The sequence below is a fragment of the Ranitomeya variabilis genome, chromosome 7, assembly GCF_051348905.1.
Source record: "Ranitomeya variabilis isolate aRanVar5 chromosome 7, aRanVar5.hap1, whole genome shotgun sequence".
NCBI classification, from domain to species: Eukaryota; Metazoa; Chordata; class Amphibia; order Anura; family Dendrobatidae; genus Ranitomeya; species Ranitomeya variabilis.
Genome location: NC_135238.1, coordinates 45,645,473 through 45,663,330, shown reverse-complemented (window position 1 = coordinate 45,663,330; position 17,858 = coordinate 45,645,473). Strand labels below are relative to the sequence as shown.

Sequence of the window (17,858 nt, the reverse complement as noted above, 5' to 3'; positions counted from 1 at the left end):
GACAAAAATACAAAACCAAAAACAAAAAGCAAAAGGCAGACTTAGCTGATATAACTGGAACCAGGATCAGTAGACAAGAGCACAGCAGACTAGCTCTGATAACTACGTTGCCAGGCATAGAACTGAAGGTCCAGGGAGCTTATATAGCAACACCCCTAACTAACGACCCAGGTGCGGATAAAAGGAATGACAGAAAAACCAGAGTCAAAAAACTAGTAACCACTAGAGGGAGCAAAAAGCAAATTCACAACAGTACCCCCCCCTTAGTGAGGGGTCACCGAACCCTCACCACGACCACCAGGGTGATCAGGATGAGCGGCATGAAAGGCACGAACTAAATCGGCCGCATGAACATCAGAGGCGACCACCCAGGAATTATCCTCCTGACCATAGCCCTTCCACTTGACCAGGTACTGAAGCCTCCGCCTGGAGAGGCGAGAATCCAAGATCTTCTCCACCACGTACTCCAACTCGCCCTCAACCAACACCGGAGCAGGAGGCTCAGCAGAAGGAACTACAGGCACAATGTACCGCCGCAACAAGGACCTATGAAATACATTGTGAATAGCAAACGACACAGGAAGATCCAGACGAAAAGATACAGGATTAAGGATTTCCAATATCTTGTAAGGCCCAATAAAACGAGGTTTAAACTTGGGAGAGGAGACCTTCATAGGAACAAAGCGGGAAGAAAGCCATACCAAATCCCCAACGCGTAGTCGGGGACCCACACCGCGGCGGCGGTTGGCAAAGCGCTGAGCCCTCTCCTGTGACAACTTCAAGTTGTCCACCACATGATTCCAGATCCGCTGCAACCTATCCACCACAGAATCCACCCCAGGACAGTCAGAAGGCTCCACATGACCCGAAGAAAAGCGAGGATGGAAACCAGAGTTGCAGAAAAAAGGCGAAACCAAGGTGGCGGAACTAGCCCGATTATTAAGGGCAAACTCAGCCAACGGCAAGAATGTCACCCAATCGTCCTGATCAGCAGAGACAAAACACCTCAAATAAGCCTCCAAAGTCTGATTGGTTCGCTCCGTCTGTCCATTAGTCTGAGGATGGAAAGCAGACGAAAACGACAAATCAATGCCCATCCTACTACAAAAGGATCGCCAGAACCTGGAAACGAACTGGGATCCTCTGTCTGACACAATATTCTCAGGGATGCCGTGCAAACGAACCACGTTCTGGAAAAACACAGGAACCAGATCGGAAGAGGAAGGCAGCTTAGGCAAAGGAACCAAATGGACCATCTTGGAGAAGCAATCACATATCACCCAGATAACGGACATGCCCTGAGATAGCGGAAGATCAGAAATGAAATCCATGGAGATATGTGTCCAAGGTCTCTTCGGGACAGGCAAGGGCAAGAGCAAACCGCTGGCACGAGAACAGCAAGGCTTGGCTCGAGCACAAGTCCCACAGGACTGCACAAATGACCGCACATCCCTTGACAAGGAAGGCCACCAAAAGGACCTGGCCACCAGATCTCTGGTGCCAAAAATTCCCGGGTGACCTGCCAACACCGAGGAATGAACCTCGGAAATGACTCTGCTAGTCCACTTATCCGGGACAAACAGTCTGTTAGGTGGACAAGACTCAGGCCTATCAGCCTGAAATCTCTGCAACACACGTCGCAGATCCGGAGAAATAGCTGACAAGACAACTCCATCTTTAAGAATACCAACAGGATCAGCGACTTCAGGAGCATCAGGCACAAAGCTCCTAGAAAGAGCATCGGCCTTCACATTCTTTGAACCTGGTAAATACGAGACAACAAAATCAAAGCGGGAGAAAAACAATGACCAGCGGGCCTGTCTCGGATTAAGGCGTTTAGCAGACTCGAGATACATCAGATTTTTGTGATCAGTCAAGACCACCACACGATGCTTAGCACCCTCGAGCCAGTGACGCCACTCCTCAAATGCCCATTTCATGGCCAACAACTCCCGATTGCCCACATCATAATTTCGCTCGGCAGGCGAAAACTTCCTAGAGAAAAAGGCACAAGGTTTCATAACAGAGCAACCAGGGCCTCTCTGCGACAAAACGGCCCCTGCTCCAATCTCTGAAGCATCCACCTCAACCTGAAAGGGAAGTGAGACATCGGGCTGGCACAAAACAGGTGCCGAAGTAAACCGGCGTTTCAACTCCTGGAAAGCCTCCACGGCAGCAGGAGCCCAGTTAGCTACATCGGAGCCCTTCTTGGTCATATCCGTCAAAGGTTTCACAATGCTAGAAAAATTAGCGATAAAACGACGGTAGAAGTTAGCGAAACCCAAGAACTTCTGAAGACTCTTAACTGACGAGGGCTGAGTCCAATCAAGAATAGCTCGGACCTTGACTGGGTCCATCTCCACAGCAGAAGGGGAAAAAATGAACCCCAAAAAGGGAACCTTCTGTACACCAAAGAGACATTTTGAGCCCTTGACAAATAACGAATTTTCACGCAAAATTTTAAAGACCAACCTGACCTGCTCCACATGCGAATCCCAATTCTCAGAAAAAAACAAAATATCATCCAGATAAACAATCAAAAATTTATCCAGATACTTCCGGAAAATGTCATGCATAAAGGACTGAAAAACTGAAGGCGCATTGGAGAGCCCAAAAGGCATCACCAAGTACTCAAAATGACCTTCGGGCGTATTGAATGTGGTTTTCCATTCATCACCTTGCTTAATGCGCACAAGGTTGTACGCACCACGAAGGTCTATCTTGGTGAACCACTTGGCACCTTTAATCCGGGCAAACAAGTCAGACAACAGCGGTAAAGGATACTGAAATTTGACAGTGATCTTATTTAAAAGCCGATAATCAATACAAGGCCTCAAAGATCCGTCCTTTTTTGCCACAAAAAAGAATCCCGCACCAAGAGGGGAAGAAGACGGACGAATATGTCCTTTCTCCAGAGACTCCTTGATATATGAACGCATAGCGGTATGTTCAGGTACCGACAGATTAAACAGTCTTCCCTTAGGAAATTTACTGCCTGGGATCAAATCTATAGCACAGTCACAGTCCCTATGAGGAGGCAGTGCACTGGACTCAGACTCACTGAAGACATCCTGATAATCAGACAAATACTCAGGAACTTCCGAAGGCGTAGAAGAAGCAATAGACACAGGCAAGGAATCCCCATGAATACCCCGACAGCCCCAACTTGAGACTGACATAGCCTTCCAGTCCAGGACTGGATTATGGGTCTGTAACCATGGCAGCCCTAAAACAACCAAATCATGCATTTTATGTAAAACCAGGAAACGTATCACCTCGCGGTGTTCAGGAGTCATGCACATGGTAACCTGTGTCCAATACTGCGGTTTATTTGCTGCCAATGGCGTAGCATCAATACCCCTAAGAGGAATAGGATTTACTAATGGTTCAAGAGTAAAACCACAGCGCTTAGCAAATGACAGATCCATAAGACTCAGGGCAGCACCTGAATCTACAAACGCCATGACAGGATAAGACGACAGTGAGCAAATCAAAGTTACAGACAGAATAAATTTAGGTTGCAAATTACCAACGGTGACAGGACTAACAACCTTAGCTATACGTTTAGAGCATGCTGAGATAACATGTGTAGAATCACCACAGTAGTAGCACAAGCCATTCCGGCGTCTATGAATTTTCCGCTCATTTCTAGTCAGGATTCTATCACATTGCATTAAATCAGGTGTCTGTTCAGACAACACCATGAGGGAATTTGCGGTTTTTCTATCACATTGCACCGAATTAGGTGTCTGTTCAGACAACACCATGAGGGAATTTGCGGTTTTACGTTCCCGCAACCGCCGGTCAATTTGAATAGCCAGTGCCATAGTATCATTCAGACCTGTGGGAATGGGAAAACCCACCATAACATTCTTAATGGCTTCAGAAAGGCCATTTCTAAAATTAGCGGCCAGTGCACACTCGTTCCAATGTGTCAGCACGGACCATTTCCGAAATTTTTGGCAATACACTTCAGCCTCGTCCTGCCCCTGAGACATAGCCAGCAAGGCCTTTTCTGCCTGAATCTCAAGATTGGGTTCCTCATAAAGTAAACCGAGCGCCAGAAAAAACGCATCAATATCAGCCAATGCCGGATCTCCTGGCGCCAGCGAAAAAGCCCAATCCTGAGGGTCGCCCCGTAAGAACGAAATAATAATTTTTACTTGCTGAGCAGAGTCTCCAGATGAACAGGGTCTCAGGGACAAAAACAATTTACAATTATTCATGAAATTCCTAAACTTAAACCTGTCTCCGGAAAACAGTTCAGGAATCGGTATTTTAGGTTCTGACCTAGGATTTCTGATAACATAGTCTTGTATGCCCTGCACACGAGTAGCCAGCTGGTCCACACTTGTAATCAAGGTCTGGACATTCATGTCTGCAGCAAGCATAGCCACTCTGAGGTGAAGGGGAAGAAGAAAAAAAAAAAAACTCAGAATCTTCTTTCTTATAATCCCTCTTCTGCAATGCATTAAACATTTAATACTGGCCTGGCAAACTGTTATGACCCCAATGGCGAGGGTCTCAGAGGAACGTGGAAGTCTGCAGAATACAAAAATCCAGCTCATAGGGCAGTGGTAACTGGGTTGACCATATATCTACTCCTAACGCCAACACTAGCAGTAGCCGGGGATCATTCCTACGTTGATTCTAGATGACACGCGCCAGCCGGAGAATCTAGCTACCCCTAGTAGAGGAAAACAAAGACCTTTCTTGCCTCCAGAGAAGGGGACCCCAAAGCTGGATAGAAGCCCCCCACAAATAATAACGGTGAGGTAAGAGGAAATGACAAACACAGAAATGAACCAGGTTTAGCACAGAGAGGCCCGCTTACTGATAGCAGAATAAAGAAAGGTAACTTATATGGTCAACAAAAACCCTATCAAAATCCACACTGGAAATTCAAGAACCCCCGAACCGTCTAACGGTCCGGGGGGAGAACACCAGCCCCCTAGAGCTTCCAGCAAAGGTCAGGATATAGATTAGGAACAAGCTGGACAAAAATACAAAACCAAAAACAAATAGCAAAAAGCAAAAGGCAGACTTAGCTGATATAACTGGAACCAGGATCAGTAGACAAGAGCACAGCAGACTAGCTCTGATAACTACGTTGCCAGGCATAGAACTGAAGGTCCAGGGAGCTTATATAGCAACACCCCTAACTAACGACCCAGGTGCGGATAAAAGGAATGACAGAAAAACCAGAGTCAAAAAACTAGTAACCACTAGAGGGAGCAAAAAGCAAATTCACAACACCACCCTCAGCGCACATTTCACCACACATACACCAACCTCGCCACATAAAAGTCGAAACACAAAAGTCGCCGCTCAAAACTCGCCACGCGCAAAACTCTCCACATGCAAAACTCGCCACACGTGCAAAACTCACCTCACGCAAAGCTTGCACACGCGGAAAAATTGCCACATGCACAAAAGTTGCAACACATGCAAAAGTTGCCTCACACAAAACTTGCACATACTCAAAAGGCACCACACATAAAACTCGCCACGCGCAAAACTCGCCATGCGCAAAACTTGCTGCACACAACTTGCTACACTAACCTGTCACATGCAACTCGACACACAAAAAGTTGCTACACGCATGTCGCCACACAAAACTCATCTCACAAAAGTCGTTACATGCATGTCGCCACACGCAACTCAACACACACAACTTGACACACGAAACTCGCCCTAAAACACACACAAGTCTGGTATTATCCTTCAAAAATAAAAATCTGATTAATAAGCAGACAAACTACAAGAGCAACAAATGTACCATATAGGAAATACGGCAGCTGTCAGTCACATGACCAGTCTATTATGTGTATGTGTGAGCTAATATATACTGCCAGGGGGTGGGCTTACTGTTGGCTGGGGATTTATCAGGCTGCCAATTTAGCTTACAAATACTGAGGTAAAAATACTGACCAAATAACGTGTGAACGAGGTCTAATACAGGAGGAGATGACATACAGATATATACTATATACAGGAGGAGATGACACACAGGTATATACTATTTACAGGGGAGATGACACACAGGTATATACTATATACAGGAGGAGATGACACACAGATATATACTATATACAGGAGAGATGACACACAGGTATATACTATATAGAGGAGGAGATGACATACAGGTACATACTACATACAGGAGGAGATGACATACAGGTATATACTATATACAGGAGGAGATGACACACAGGTATACACTATATACAGGAGCAGATTATCTACAGGTATATAGTATATACAGGAGGAGATGACATACAGGTATATGCTATGTATAGGAGGAGATGACATACAGGTATATACTATATACAGGAGGAGATGACACACAGATATATACTATATATAGGTGAGATGACACACAGGTATATACTATATACAGGAGGAGATTACATACAGGTATATACTATATATAGGAGGAGATGACATACAGGTATATACTATATACAGGGGAGATGACACACAGCAGGTATATACTATATACAGGGGAGATGACATACAGGTATATACTATATACAGGAGATGACATACAGGTGTATACTATATATAAGGGAGATGACAAACATGTATATACTGAGGTGAAAATGAGAGGTGTGAGGTGAAAATGAAAAGGTGTGAGTGCAAAATGAGAGGAGTGAGGGAAAATAGTGGAGTGATCGGAAAATGACAGATGTGAGGTCGAAATGACAAGTGTTAGGGGGGAATGAGAGGAGTGAGGGGGAAAATAAGAGGAGTGAGGGGGAAAATGAGAGGTGTGAGGGAGAAAATGAGAGATGTGAGGGGGAAAATGAAAGATGTGATGGGGAAAATGAGAGGCGTGATGGGAAAATAAGAGAAGTGAGGTGCTATAACTAACCACAGATATTTACTATGCCCAGGCAACGCTGGGCTCTTCAGCTAGTTGATAATAAAAACCTCAACCAGACAGGCACTGTCGGACTGCTGATCCTGAAACACTAGTACTGAGGAGCTGCAAAATAAACTCAATAGTGATGTCCAATCTGGATTGACAACATCTATGCACAGATCTACCCTTAATTAACAGACAACATCCCTCCCATGCCTTATCAGAATTTTACCACGTGGAAGGAGCAACAGAGAACCGAACTAGAGGGATCAGCTGTTCGCTAATAGGTCCCAGAGGGAAGGAGGGCAAGGGAAACCTGACGGGCGTACATTGGGGAGGTGCTCTCTGAAAACCTGCCAATTAAATTGCGATAATGCTTTAGCAATGGTGTTATTGACTTCATGGATTTATCAAACCAGGAACCATATACTCTGATGTACGCACATGACTGAGAAGATTTAGAACAGGAAGAGAAGATAAAGACAAAGGGTTTATACAATGACCAACGCTGAGGTTGTCTGTCCAAAAACAAACTCTCTTATTTGAAAAATGCCAGCCCCAAAATTCAACTGCTACCATTACAGGGAGAGGCTCAAGTAGGTGCAAGTGAAATTTGCTTGTTCTTTCCATAAATCAGGCCATGCACCATTGGTCTCCAAAAACTGTTCCGAAACCGACTGACCCTGAAGCTTCAGCAAATAAATTTAAATCCTGATTAGAAAGCTTCGCGAAAATAAAACATATATGACCGTTGAAAGAATATAAAAAAGTCTTCCAAACCTACGTCTAGACGCAACAATCATTTAATTGTAATTTTATGACCGGGAAGAGACGCCCCTCTAGTTGTCAATGACAAATGCTGTGAAAAAACTTTCCCAACAATGGAAAATCAATAAGCCCAGTAACAATTGCATCTGTAGAAGAGTTACCTTCCTCATGGAACATAAACCGTCAATCAGGTGCAAGAGTTTCTCGATCCTATCCAGGCAGAAGGAAGACCATTGCTACTGTGTCAATTTCTATTCCTAGGAAAAACAGGGTATGATATCTGATCAGACCCTTAAACTAAGAGCAAGGGGCTGTACTTGCCTTTCTGGATAAGCAATGGGCACATTAAAAGAGGGCAAACCAAGCCAGAAGGGTACATGGGGGTATGAAGGAAGATGCACAAACATGTACACAGAAGGGGAGGCAGCACTGCGCTAAGTCAGGAAAGTTGCGTCAGGAAAGTGCCTCTGACTAATGTGCTGCCTCCCCTTCTGTGTACATGTTTGTGCATCTTCCTTCATAATTATCTTTTCTCTGCATGTTCACTAGATGTTTCAGAATAGATGATACTTCTGACTGGAATTTCTATTTGCATTTATAGAATTATCCCAACACTTTACATTTATATACCGCCAGCATTTCCTGCACCTTTAGCAAATTCAGTGGGTTTTTTTTGTTCTTTTGTCAGCTATAAAGAAGTTAAACAGTTTGCCTTCCAATATTTTAACATGAATAATTGATCAACCAAACCAAAGGAAGCATTCAGAACAGGCCACATTGCTCTCTGTAGCAATGTGTTCATAAGTATTATAAATGAGACTAATAAAAATGTATGAGTATCGATTTCTAGTGTGAATAGCTGAATACAACATAACTCTGGGGCTGATACAATGAGTGCATCCGGGGTGTAGATAAAAGGGGTTCAGAGGCAGCAGTGGCTTTTCATTTCTGGGGCTTGAAGTCCGTTTGCCACATATGATACCAGTATACAAAAATGATGCATGGTTGGTGGCTGCCCTGTTTCAAATTTTGCATTGGGTCACCGATTTGGCCCGTGACTCCTTAAACCCTCTGTGTGCCCATGCAGTCCCTTCGCTTCCTCGTCCATCCCTACCGGAAAAGGAAACAAGTTTGGTTGGGGACCCATGCCGCAGTATGAAATATATATTTTTTGTAAACCACATTGGATCCAGTTGTAAAAAAATAAAGGGCTGGACAACAACTTCAAAATAAGCCTTTGGGATGTATGTTGACTACCAAGAAGTCGCCAACAAACGTGGACATCTGAGTGCACTCCGAATTTCACGGACTGACAGAATGGAGAAGATGGAGAATTTTTTTTTTACAAATTCTCCTCATTCGAGAGAATATATTTGTGAGATATTTTGCGGCACCATTTGTCTTTTGGTTTATCTCGTGACACTTAGGTGCATCTCTCTTAAGCAGCCAGATACTTTTTTATTGTAGGAATATTGGTTGGTCCCAATATTATGATAAAATTGTCTTATTTGTTGTATCCCAGAAAACAGAATTTAGACAGAAGTGAGGGAAAATATAGAGGAGGAAGCCTTAATGCGACAAATGTTATAAGCAATTTATTTTCTTCGCCTCCTGCTGATGGAATATTGTGTCATAGAATCAAGCTTGATTTATGAGTCTCAATTACTTACACAGAGCTGTCCTTATGTACATTATCACAGAATGCCAGGAACAAAAAATGAAATTATCCTTGTCACACGTTTGCAGGTGGAGAATCCAGTGTTTCACCTGGATTTCCAGCACTGCCTCCCTATTTCCCCCATTGACAATATTGTAATTTTCATTTATGTTAGTCAACATTGTTTCCTGGCATCATAATCACATGGATGAATTTATAGTCCTAGGAAAATAAATGATGACTCAATAGGCATACTGATCAGCAAGACTTTGTGTGAATCTCCATGGCGTATAAGGTCTATCCTCAGCTCTAGCAAGTCATGCAAGTCAATGGTATATACATACTGTGAGGCAGTGAGGGGGATCATATGTGAGGGTCGATATGTTTCCCCTAGGATGTGGATGTGAACAGAGTCTTATTAAACCCACTGGAGTGCCTTGTGTTAACAGCAGGACGCCTGTGAGTCACAAGGCAAAATAAAAGAAAGAGTGGATTGGGTCCAAGTAGATTATTAGGAAAACTCATTAAGGGCTATTATTTTTAGAGGGATTTGCAGGTTTGGTAGTGAGGCGAATCCCTCTCTCCACACCGGGTTTTGGAAGTGGCTCTATGGCCACGATTCCATTTAAATCTGTCAGTTTTGCCTTAGGTGTGTCGGTTTGGAGTTTGCAAGCTGCAGAGAAGGAGGCTCTGTGCAACCTAGGTCTGTGAGGAGCTAACACAGAGCCAGAGAACTCAAGGCGGCTGACGCACCCAAGAGACATGACTTTGTCATTGTCCCCAGCAACGGGTTGTGAACACGAACTGTGTATATGGAAACCCGGCTGTGATCCGAAGGACACCACACCTGTTTGTCTGCAAATAAAGACACTTTATGTTGAACTTTCTGTGGTCCCTGCCTATCTGTCGCACTGAACCAAGCCAGCTGCACTACAATATGTATACTGGAATTGTCAAAGGCCATATTCTGAGGATTAATATCCATCAGGTATAACGTGGATCTCATACAGTGAATTGAGGAGGGCCCCCAGATTATTTTCCTACAACTCCTATATTTATCATGTTTTTATCCTTATTATTATTATGATATGCCCAATACTCTCTTGGCAACTATCATGTCTGGGTCCTGTAGAAATACATTATTGGAACGCCCTGTAGCCTCTCACCCTCCCTTGGAGGAAAAATAAATATGCATAAATGGATCCAAGATGGACGTAGGATACAACCATTTGGCTGTATGGGGTTCAAGTATTTGGCTCTTTCATTACAGCTGGCAGAAAATTAATGGTAACTTATTGGGTTCATTAGCTTAGACACCTGACTTGATATTGCCCTCTGTAATGCCCTCGTGTCCATAGGGTGGAGAGATTTTTAACACTGGGATAAAGTACAAAGCTGAGGTGGATGCATTACAATAAGTGGATATGACTATAGGACATGACGGATTGGACCAGGCTCATCATGATAAAAAAGTTACATGTGCTGATCCAGATCAAGATAATCATCAACTAGGGATTAATAGCTGTAGTTCTTCTGCAAGTAGAGCTAATGTCCTCCACTAATAGTGATGTTACTACATGGCTGTCTATATGGATGTTATATTTTTTTTCTATAGTGTTTCAAGCCAAAATGTCTGTGTTCTGTGTTGTTGGGTTTTGGCCCCTAATATCTTCTATAGCAAATGATGGATCAAGCTTACGACTTTTCTGAGACTTTCTATCGAATGCTTATTCTGCACAGTGCTGTAGTTGAGCCTCCTATTACACTTGAAAAATGGTGGGGTATTTAAGAAGAAATTATAGGGGTTTTCTTGATTTTTAATAACCTGTAAAGAATAAAAAGCTATGAAATGTATACATAATTGTCTACTGTCCCATATTGTCCAAAATGCTCCCAAAAAAGGGAAAACTCCAGACTTCTGGAATGGTTGGTGACGAATCTCCTCGGTGCTACAGAAAACTCCCGGGAAACGCTAAACCCCAAAACCCAGTGGAAAATTTAAAGAGGACCTGTCACCAGGTCAAAAAAGGCCAGTTTGTGGTTTCATTTTTTTCTTGCTGCTTTCTTGAGTTTTCAATTTTTTTTTAATCCACCAGACAATTCCAAAAATATGGGCCTTTTCAATTAGTGCTAATTTTTATGGCCTGTACCAAGGAAGCGTAGCTCACAGGATCCTCTGGGGCATCTATTTAGGCTGCTCTGCGTTATTATCCTGTGAGCCGCACACCGTCTTGGTAAGGATCATAAAAATTATCAATAAATAAAAAGTTCCATATTTCTGGAACCGTATGGTGGATTTATAAAACAGAGAAAATGGCACACTTAAAGGACCATTGGACATATAAAATTGACCATTTTTGACCTGTGACACATCTTGTTTAATGGGTGGAAAAGGGGCATGACCTTCAGAAAGGGGATGTGATTAGGCTTCAAAAATTCCCCCATCTTCCAGGGTCACAATTTTTTTTAAATTTATCATATATGTGATATCTTCCTACATGTAAAGTACTAACACATGGCTGCATTCTCCAATACCTAGGTGTTCTCCAATAAGTGTCCATATCTGCCACGGTAGGATGCAAACCCATGACAAACTATTACAGGTACAAAGCACCACAGAAGCCAAGTACAACCTTGGCGCATCTACGACAAGCGGTAGGAAACAGAGAATGATTATTGAAGGCAAGTACATTGCAAAACTTAGGCCAGATTTAAGCCATGTTCATATTCATTATGGATTTTCAGAGTCAGCTCAGTATAATGCAAGTTTATGGGATTCTTCTAAACCCCACACATGGCAGAACAGATCAGGGCTGATCCTAGGCCTTGCTTCTTTTTAAATCTACAACATTCACTATATTTTGCTATTTTTTTTCCTATTTTTTTTGCTGTGGATTGTACTTTATAATGCACTCTGATAGTCTTAAGATTTCAAATAGAGAAAATATTGGAAAACTATAAAAATTACTCATTCGTTTTCACCCTCCCTGCAGATCCCGCAAACCTATCCTATATATTACGAGTGTACGGCTCCTCTGAAATTTCATGTCACTTCAGTAAAATTGTATTATCAGCTTTCATCCATACATATGTCCAAAGTACTCAACAAGTAAAGCCTACTAAAAACTGAACTAAACGCCTTTAGTAATTTTGTAAATTTTACCCTTTACACATAATTTACCATAAAACATTAACCCCTTCTGGTCACAGCCAATTCTAGTTTTCATCCTTTTATTTTTTTTCCTCCCCTTCTTCCAAGAACCACAACTTTTCATACATAGCCACACGAGGAATGATTTATAGTTTTGAATTACATCATTCCTTGTTCCTTACAATGTACTGAAAAAAAGGGAAAAAATTCCAAATGCAACCTTTATTTTTTGGGAAATTTTAGAAGTTTGGTTTTTTGGCATTCACTATGCGGTAAAAATTAGCTGGTAACATAATTTTACAGGCAAGTACAATCATTGTGATATCAAAATTCAATTTATTTTATTTTACTATTTTACTTTATTTTAGTATGGTATTATTTTTTGTATGGTAATTTGTAAAAAAAAAAAAAAAAAAAAAAATGTTGGCCATTTCATGAGAACCATAACTTTTTATTTTTCTTTCGCTGGAGCTGGGTGAGGACTTGTTTTTACTGTTTAAATAGATTTTTATTTATTTTTCCAAAAAGAAAAAAAATCAAAACTATTTTTTTTTACCAACAATAACAAGCTGTGTATGTAGCATATCACTTCTATCTTTTATTATTTATTAGGACTCGTTTTTTATGCCCGGTGAATAGACATTTTTATTGATATAATTTTGGTGTTTTTAATTACTTTTTATTCCTTTTTTTGGGTAGGAAGAAAAGACAGGAAATGTCAATTTAGGAGTTTGGATCCTTTTCTTTTTGCTTTACTGTACAAGGTAAATAATTTTGGATTATGATAGATCGGACTTTTATGGATATGGCAATTCAATTTTTTAAAAAGGAAACCGAAAAGAAAAATATGTGCTAGGGCAAAGTTAATAATGCAAATAACTAAAAAGTGATAAACTTTATTGCATACAGGTCATAAAATCTATGAGCACAGATAATCCCAGCAATACAGACAAAGACTAAAATTGGTTGATGAGCAACTGTCGGAACTCTGATAGTAAATGGTATAGAACACTTGTAATATATAATATATAAAAGCAATAAATGTGTACATGAATAAATATTGAATAATATATACAGTAAGCATATATATATATTATATATATATATATATAATATATATATATATATATATATATATATATATATATATATATATATATATACACTCACCGGCCACTTTATTAGGTACACCTGTCCAACTTCTTGTTAACACTTAATTTCTAATCAGCCAATCACATGGCGGCAACTCAGTGCATTTAGGCATGTAGACATGGTCAAGACAATCTCCTGCAGTTCAAACCGAGCATCAGTATGGGGAAGAAAGGTGATTTGAGTGCCTTTGAACGTGGCATGGTTGTTGGTGCCAGAAGGGCTGGTCTGAGTATTTCAGAAACTGCTGATCTACTGGGATTTTCACGCACAACCATCTCTAGGGTTTACAGAGAATGGTCCGAAAAAGAAAAAAAATCCAGTGAGCGGCAGTTCTGTGGGCGGAAATGCCTTGTTGATGCCAGAGGTCAGAGGAGAATGGGCAGACTGGTTCGAGCTGATAGAAAGGCAACAGTGACTCAAATCGCCACCCGTTACAACCAAGGTAGGCCTAAGAGCATCTCTGAACGCACAGTGCGTCGAACTTTGAGGCAGATGTGCTACAGCAGCAGAAGACCACACCGGGTACCACTCCTTTCAGCTAAGAACAGGAAACTGAGGCTACAATTTGTACAAGCTCATCGAAATTGGACAGTAGAAGATTGGAAAAACGTTGCTTGGTCTGATGAGTCTCGATTTCTGCTGCGACATTCGGATGGTAGGGTCAGAATTTGGCGTAAACAACATGAAAGCATGGATCCATCCTGCCTTGTATGGAGCATCTTTGGGATGTGCAGCCGACAAATCTGCGGCAACTGTGTGATGCCATCATGTCAATATGGACCAAAATCTCTGAGGAATGCTTCCAGCACCTTGTTGAATCTATGCCACGAAGAATTGAGGCAGTTCTGAAGGCAAAAGGGGGTCCAACCCGTTACTAGCATGGTGTACCTAATAAAGTGGCCAGTGAGTGTATATATATATATATATATATATATATATAGAAGGATCCATACCGTGGATACCATAGAAGTGTCCATACCATAATACCTATCAATGTATAACCCACTGTCAAGAGTCACAGATAACGAATCTAAATAATAGATAACAAAAAACCTCACCCACCCAACACCCGACGTGCGTTTCACAAATGCTTCATCAGGGATTCAAATTTGTAGGTGTTTTTTGGTCAAAAAGAAGGGAAGTTAACCATCTCATGAGTAGGTGATTTTTTTTGTATATGCGTTTTTGTTTATTCTTGCGCCTCTTCATTGAGCCACAACAGAATTATTTTTCTGTCGACATAGAGGTAGAAGAGCTTTTTTTTTTTTGCAGGATGAGATGGCGTTATATGATTAATATCATTCATTTTACCATACAATGAAATGAAAAACAGTAAAAAAGAAATCCACGCTTATTGAAATGGTGAAAAAAACAAACATAATTCCGTCACTACTTTTTTTTAATTTTGCTTCTATGGCTCCATTTTGCAGTAAAAATAACATGAAAACATGAATCTTCAGGTCTGGACATTTATGGTGATACCATCTGTCATTTTTTTATGTTTTAAAGGTTAAAAAAAATCAGTACTTAAAAAAAATTGGTTTGTGTTTCTCCATTTTCTGAGATCCATAACTCCTTTATTTTTACATCGATGGAGCTGTGTGAGGGCTTATTTTTTGCATAGTAACCTGATATTTTTTATTGATACTATTTTGGGGTACATAAAACATTTTGGTAGCTTTTTATTGTAGTTTTGCTGGACATTCATAGAAAGAAAAACAGCAATTCTTGTATTTTTATTTTTTTCTCTTTAAGGTATTAAAAGTCTATGAGTTCATTCATTTTACTTTTTCATAGACTCTAACGGAGGCAGCAATACCAAATATGTCTATTTTTATTATTTTTGTTTAATTGGGAAAAGAGAGGTGATTCAAAGTCTTATAAATAAAACACTTTTTTTCTAGATTTTTCCTTTTTTTTTTTGTCTCCCATTAGACTTGCACCTACAATAATTTGATCTATGGTATCGAAGCATATTGAAGAAATGACAATTTCCCTTGAAGCCCAGCCTAGGACAGTATTTCTTATCCTGGAAAAGGGCAAAAGAGCAAAGAAGGGCCTATCTTATCCTGGGAAAGGGCTAAAGAGCAAAGAGGGGCCTAAGAACTGAGGTCATAAGTAATGACTGTCCTTTCTGGAAGAGGGACACTCTGGAGATACGGCCTTGATCTTCTAACAGATACCACTGTCTACTTACCCTCTGTTGCACACCAGCTCAAGCACATCTATATGTCCATGATAGGCTGCCAGTAGGGTGGGAGTCATTCCATCTCCGTCTGTTGTGTTGATATCCTTTTTAGTGGCTTCTTTCAGGATATCTAAGTAGCCATCTATGGCGGACTGGTGATACCTGGTGGACATTCTTACTGCTCCTCCGGCCTAGAGAGTTCTCGCACAATCTGCAGAGCTTTGCATGAAGAAGTTTCTGCTCCAAGGCTGATTAATTATTACACGTTGGGATGGCTCATTTACTGCAGTCGGATTAGGTTCAAAGTCCCCAGTAATTGCTTTAGCGCAGGGCGGAAACCTTAGGAACCAAGTGCGTTATGTAGAAAGTTACTAATTGAGGCTACCATTAAATAATCAGGTGGATGATAATAATGGCTCAAAGTCCTTTCTCTGCTAGACAATCATGAGATTTAACCATCTTATGGACCTTTAAAGGCGTGTACTGTCAGAAGATGACATATTGTTTTTTTTTTATTTATAGAGAAGCACTTTCAGTATTTTTTTTGCCTATGTAGAGCAATATAGTTTATTATTAGTGATGAGCAGTGATGAGCGAATATACTCGTTACTCGAGATTTCCCGAGCACACTCGGGTGTCCTCCGAGTATTTTTTAGTGCTCAGAGATTTAGTTTTCATCTCCTCAGCTGAATGATTTACAGCTATTAGCCAGTATAAGTACATGTGGGGGTTGCCTGGTTGCTAGGGAATCCTCACACGTAATCATGCAGGCTAGTAGCTGTAAATCATCCAGCTGCGGCGAAGAAAACTAAATCTCCGAGCACTAAAAAATACTCGAGGACACCCGAGCGTGCTCGGTAAATCTCGAGTACCGAGGATATTCGCTCGAGTGTCCTCCGAGTATTTGTAAGGGCTTGGAGATTTAGTTTTCAGCGCCGCAGCTGAATGATTTACAGCTATTAGCCAGCATAAGTACATGTGGGGGTTGCCTGGTTGCTAGGGAATCCCCACATGTAATCAAGCAGGCTAACAGATGTAAATCATTCAGCTGCGGCGCTGAAAACTAAATCTACGAGCACTAAAAAATACTCGGAGGACACCCGAGCGTGCTCGGTAAATCTCGAGTACCGAGGATATTCGCTCATCACTATTTATTATTAAAAAATAATGTACTGTAGAGATTCTTACCTTGTGCACACTTTGCTTATTTGTTTATTTTTAGACTTTCTGCCATATTGATTTCTTTGTTTCTTTTTATATAGTTTTGCCAATGCAGGCTACATTTCCCATGATGCCTCCAACTTTGCAGATGGGGCACAGTCTCATTACATTGCAATAGGAGAAATAATCACAGATCTTCTGAGGACGTCGTTTGCGCAAATCCTTCTGTCTCTTCAGGTAATCCTAGATAGACTGAATGATGTTGAGATCAGTGCTCTTTGGTGGCCATATCCTCACTTCCTTGTTCTTCTTTATGCTGAATATAGTTCTTTATTTCTTGGTGTCATCAATGCTGATAAATGCAGGAAGATACTCAACCATCAAACAATGCCATCAGGGAGACATCTAATTTATACTGCAGGAGGACAATGGCCCCAACACACAGCCAATGTCATTAAGAACTATCTCCAGCGTAAAGAAGAGCAAGGAGTCCTGGAAATAATGATTTAGCCCCACACAGCCCTGATCTCACCATCATCAAGTCTGTCTGGAATTACATAGAGACAAAAGACTTTGCCAGAGCGACATCCACAGAAGATCTGAGGTTAGTCCTCCAAGATGTTTGGAACAACCTTCCTACTAAATTATGTTAAAAGCTGTGTGCAAGTGTACTTAGAAGAACTGATTAAGACAAAGGACGATCATGCCAAATATTGATGAGATTTAGATCTCTCCTTTAAAGATAAACTATTAACACTTCTATTTTTTAAACCATCCTTACTTTGCAACAGTTTTTACACACTAGTGTAAAGCATTTGTCTTTGCAAATATATTTCTATAATGTCTGTAGTCGAGTGTGTGATATGTTGTGGTTCAATACTATGAGTGAGTCACTGGAAATGAGTGACGTGACTAT

General features: G+C 41.2%; 1 protein-coding gene across 1 annotated transcript in view; it reads right to left on the bottom strand.

Moving 5' to 3' along the window:
- Positions 1 to 16,015, bottom strand: part of ANKS4B (ankyrin repeat and sterile alpha motif domain containing 4B) — a 28,768-nt gene extending 12,753 nt beyond the window's left edge. The window contains exon 1 of the mRNA XM_077274986.1: positions 15,791 to 16,015. Coding sequence (XP_077131101.1) covers positions 15,791 to 15,954 — 164 coding nt within the window. The 5' untranslated portion in view covers positions 15,955 to 16,015. The remainder of the gene's footprint in view (positions 1 to 15,790) is intronic.
- Between the last annotated feature and the right edge of the window lie 1,843 nt (positions 16,016 to 17,858).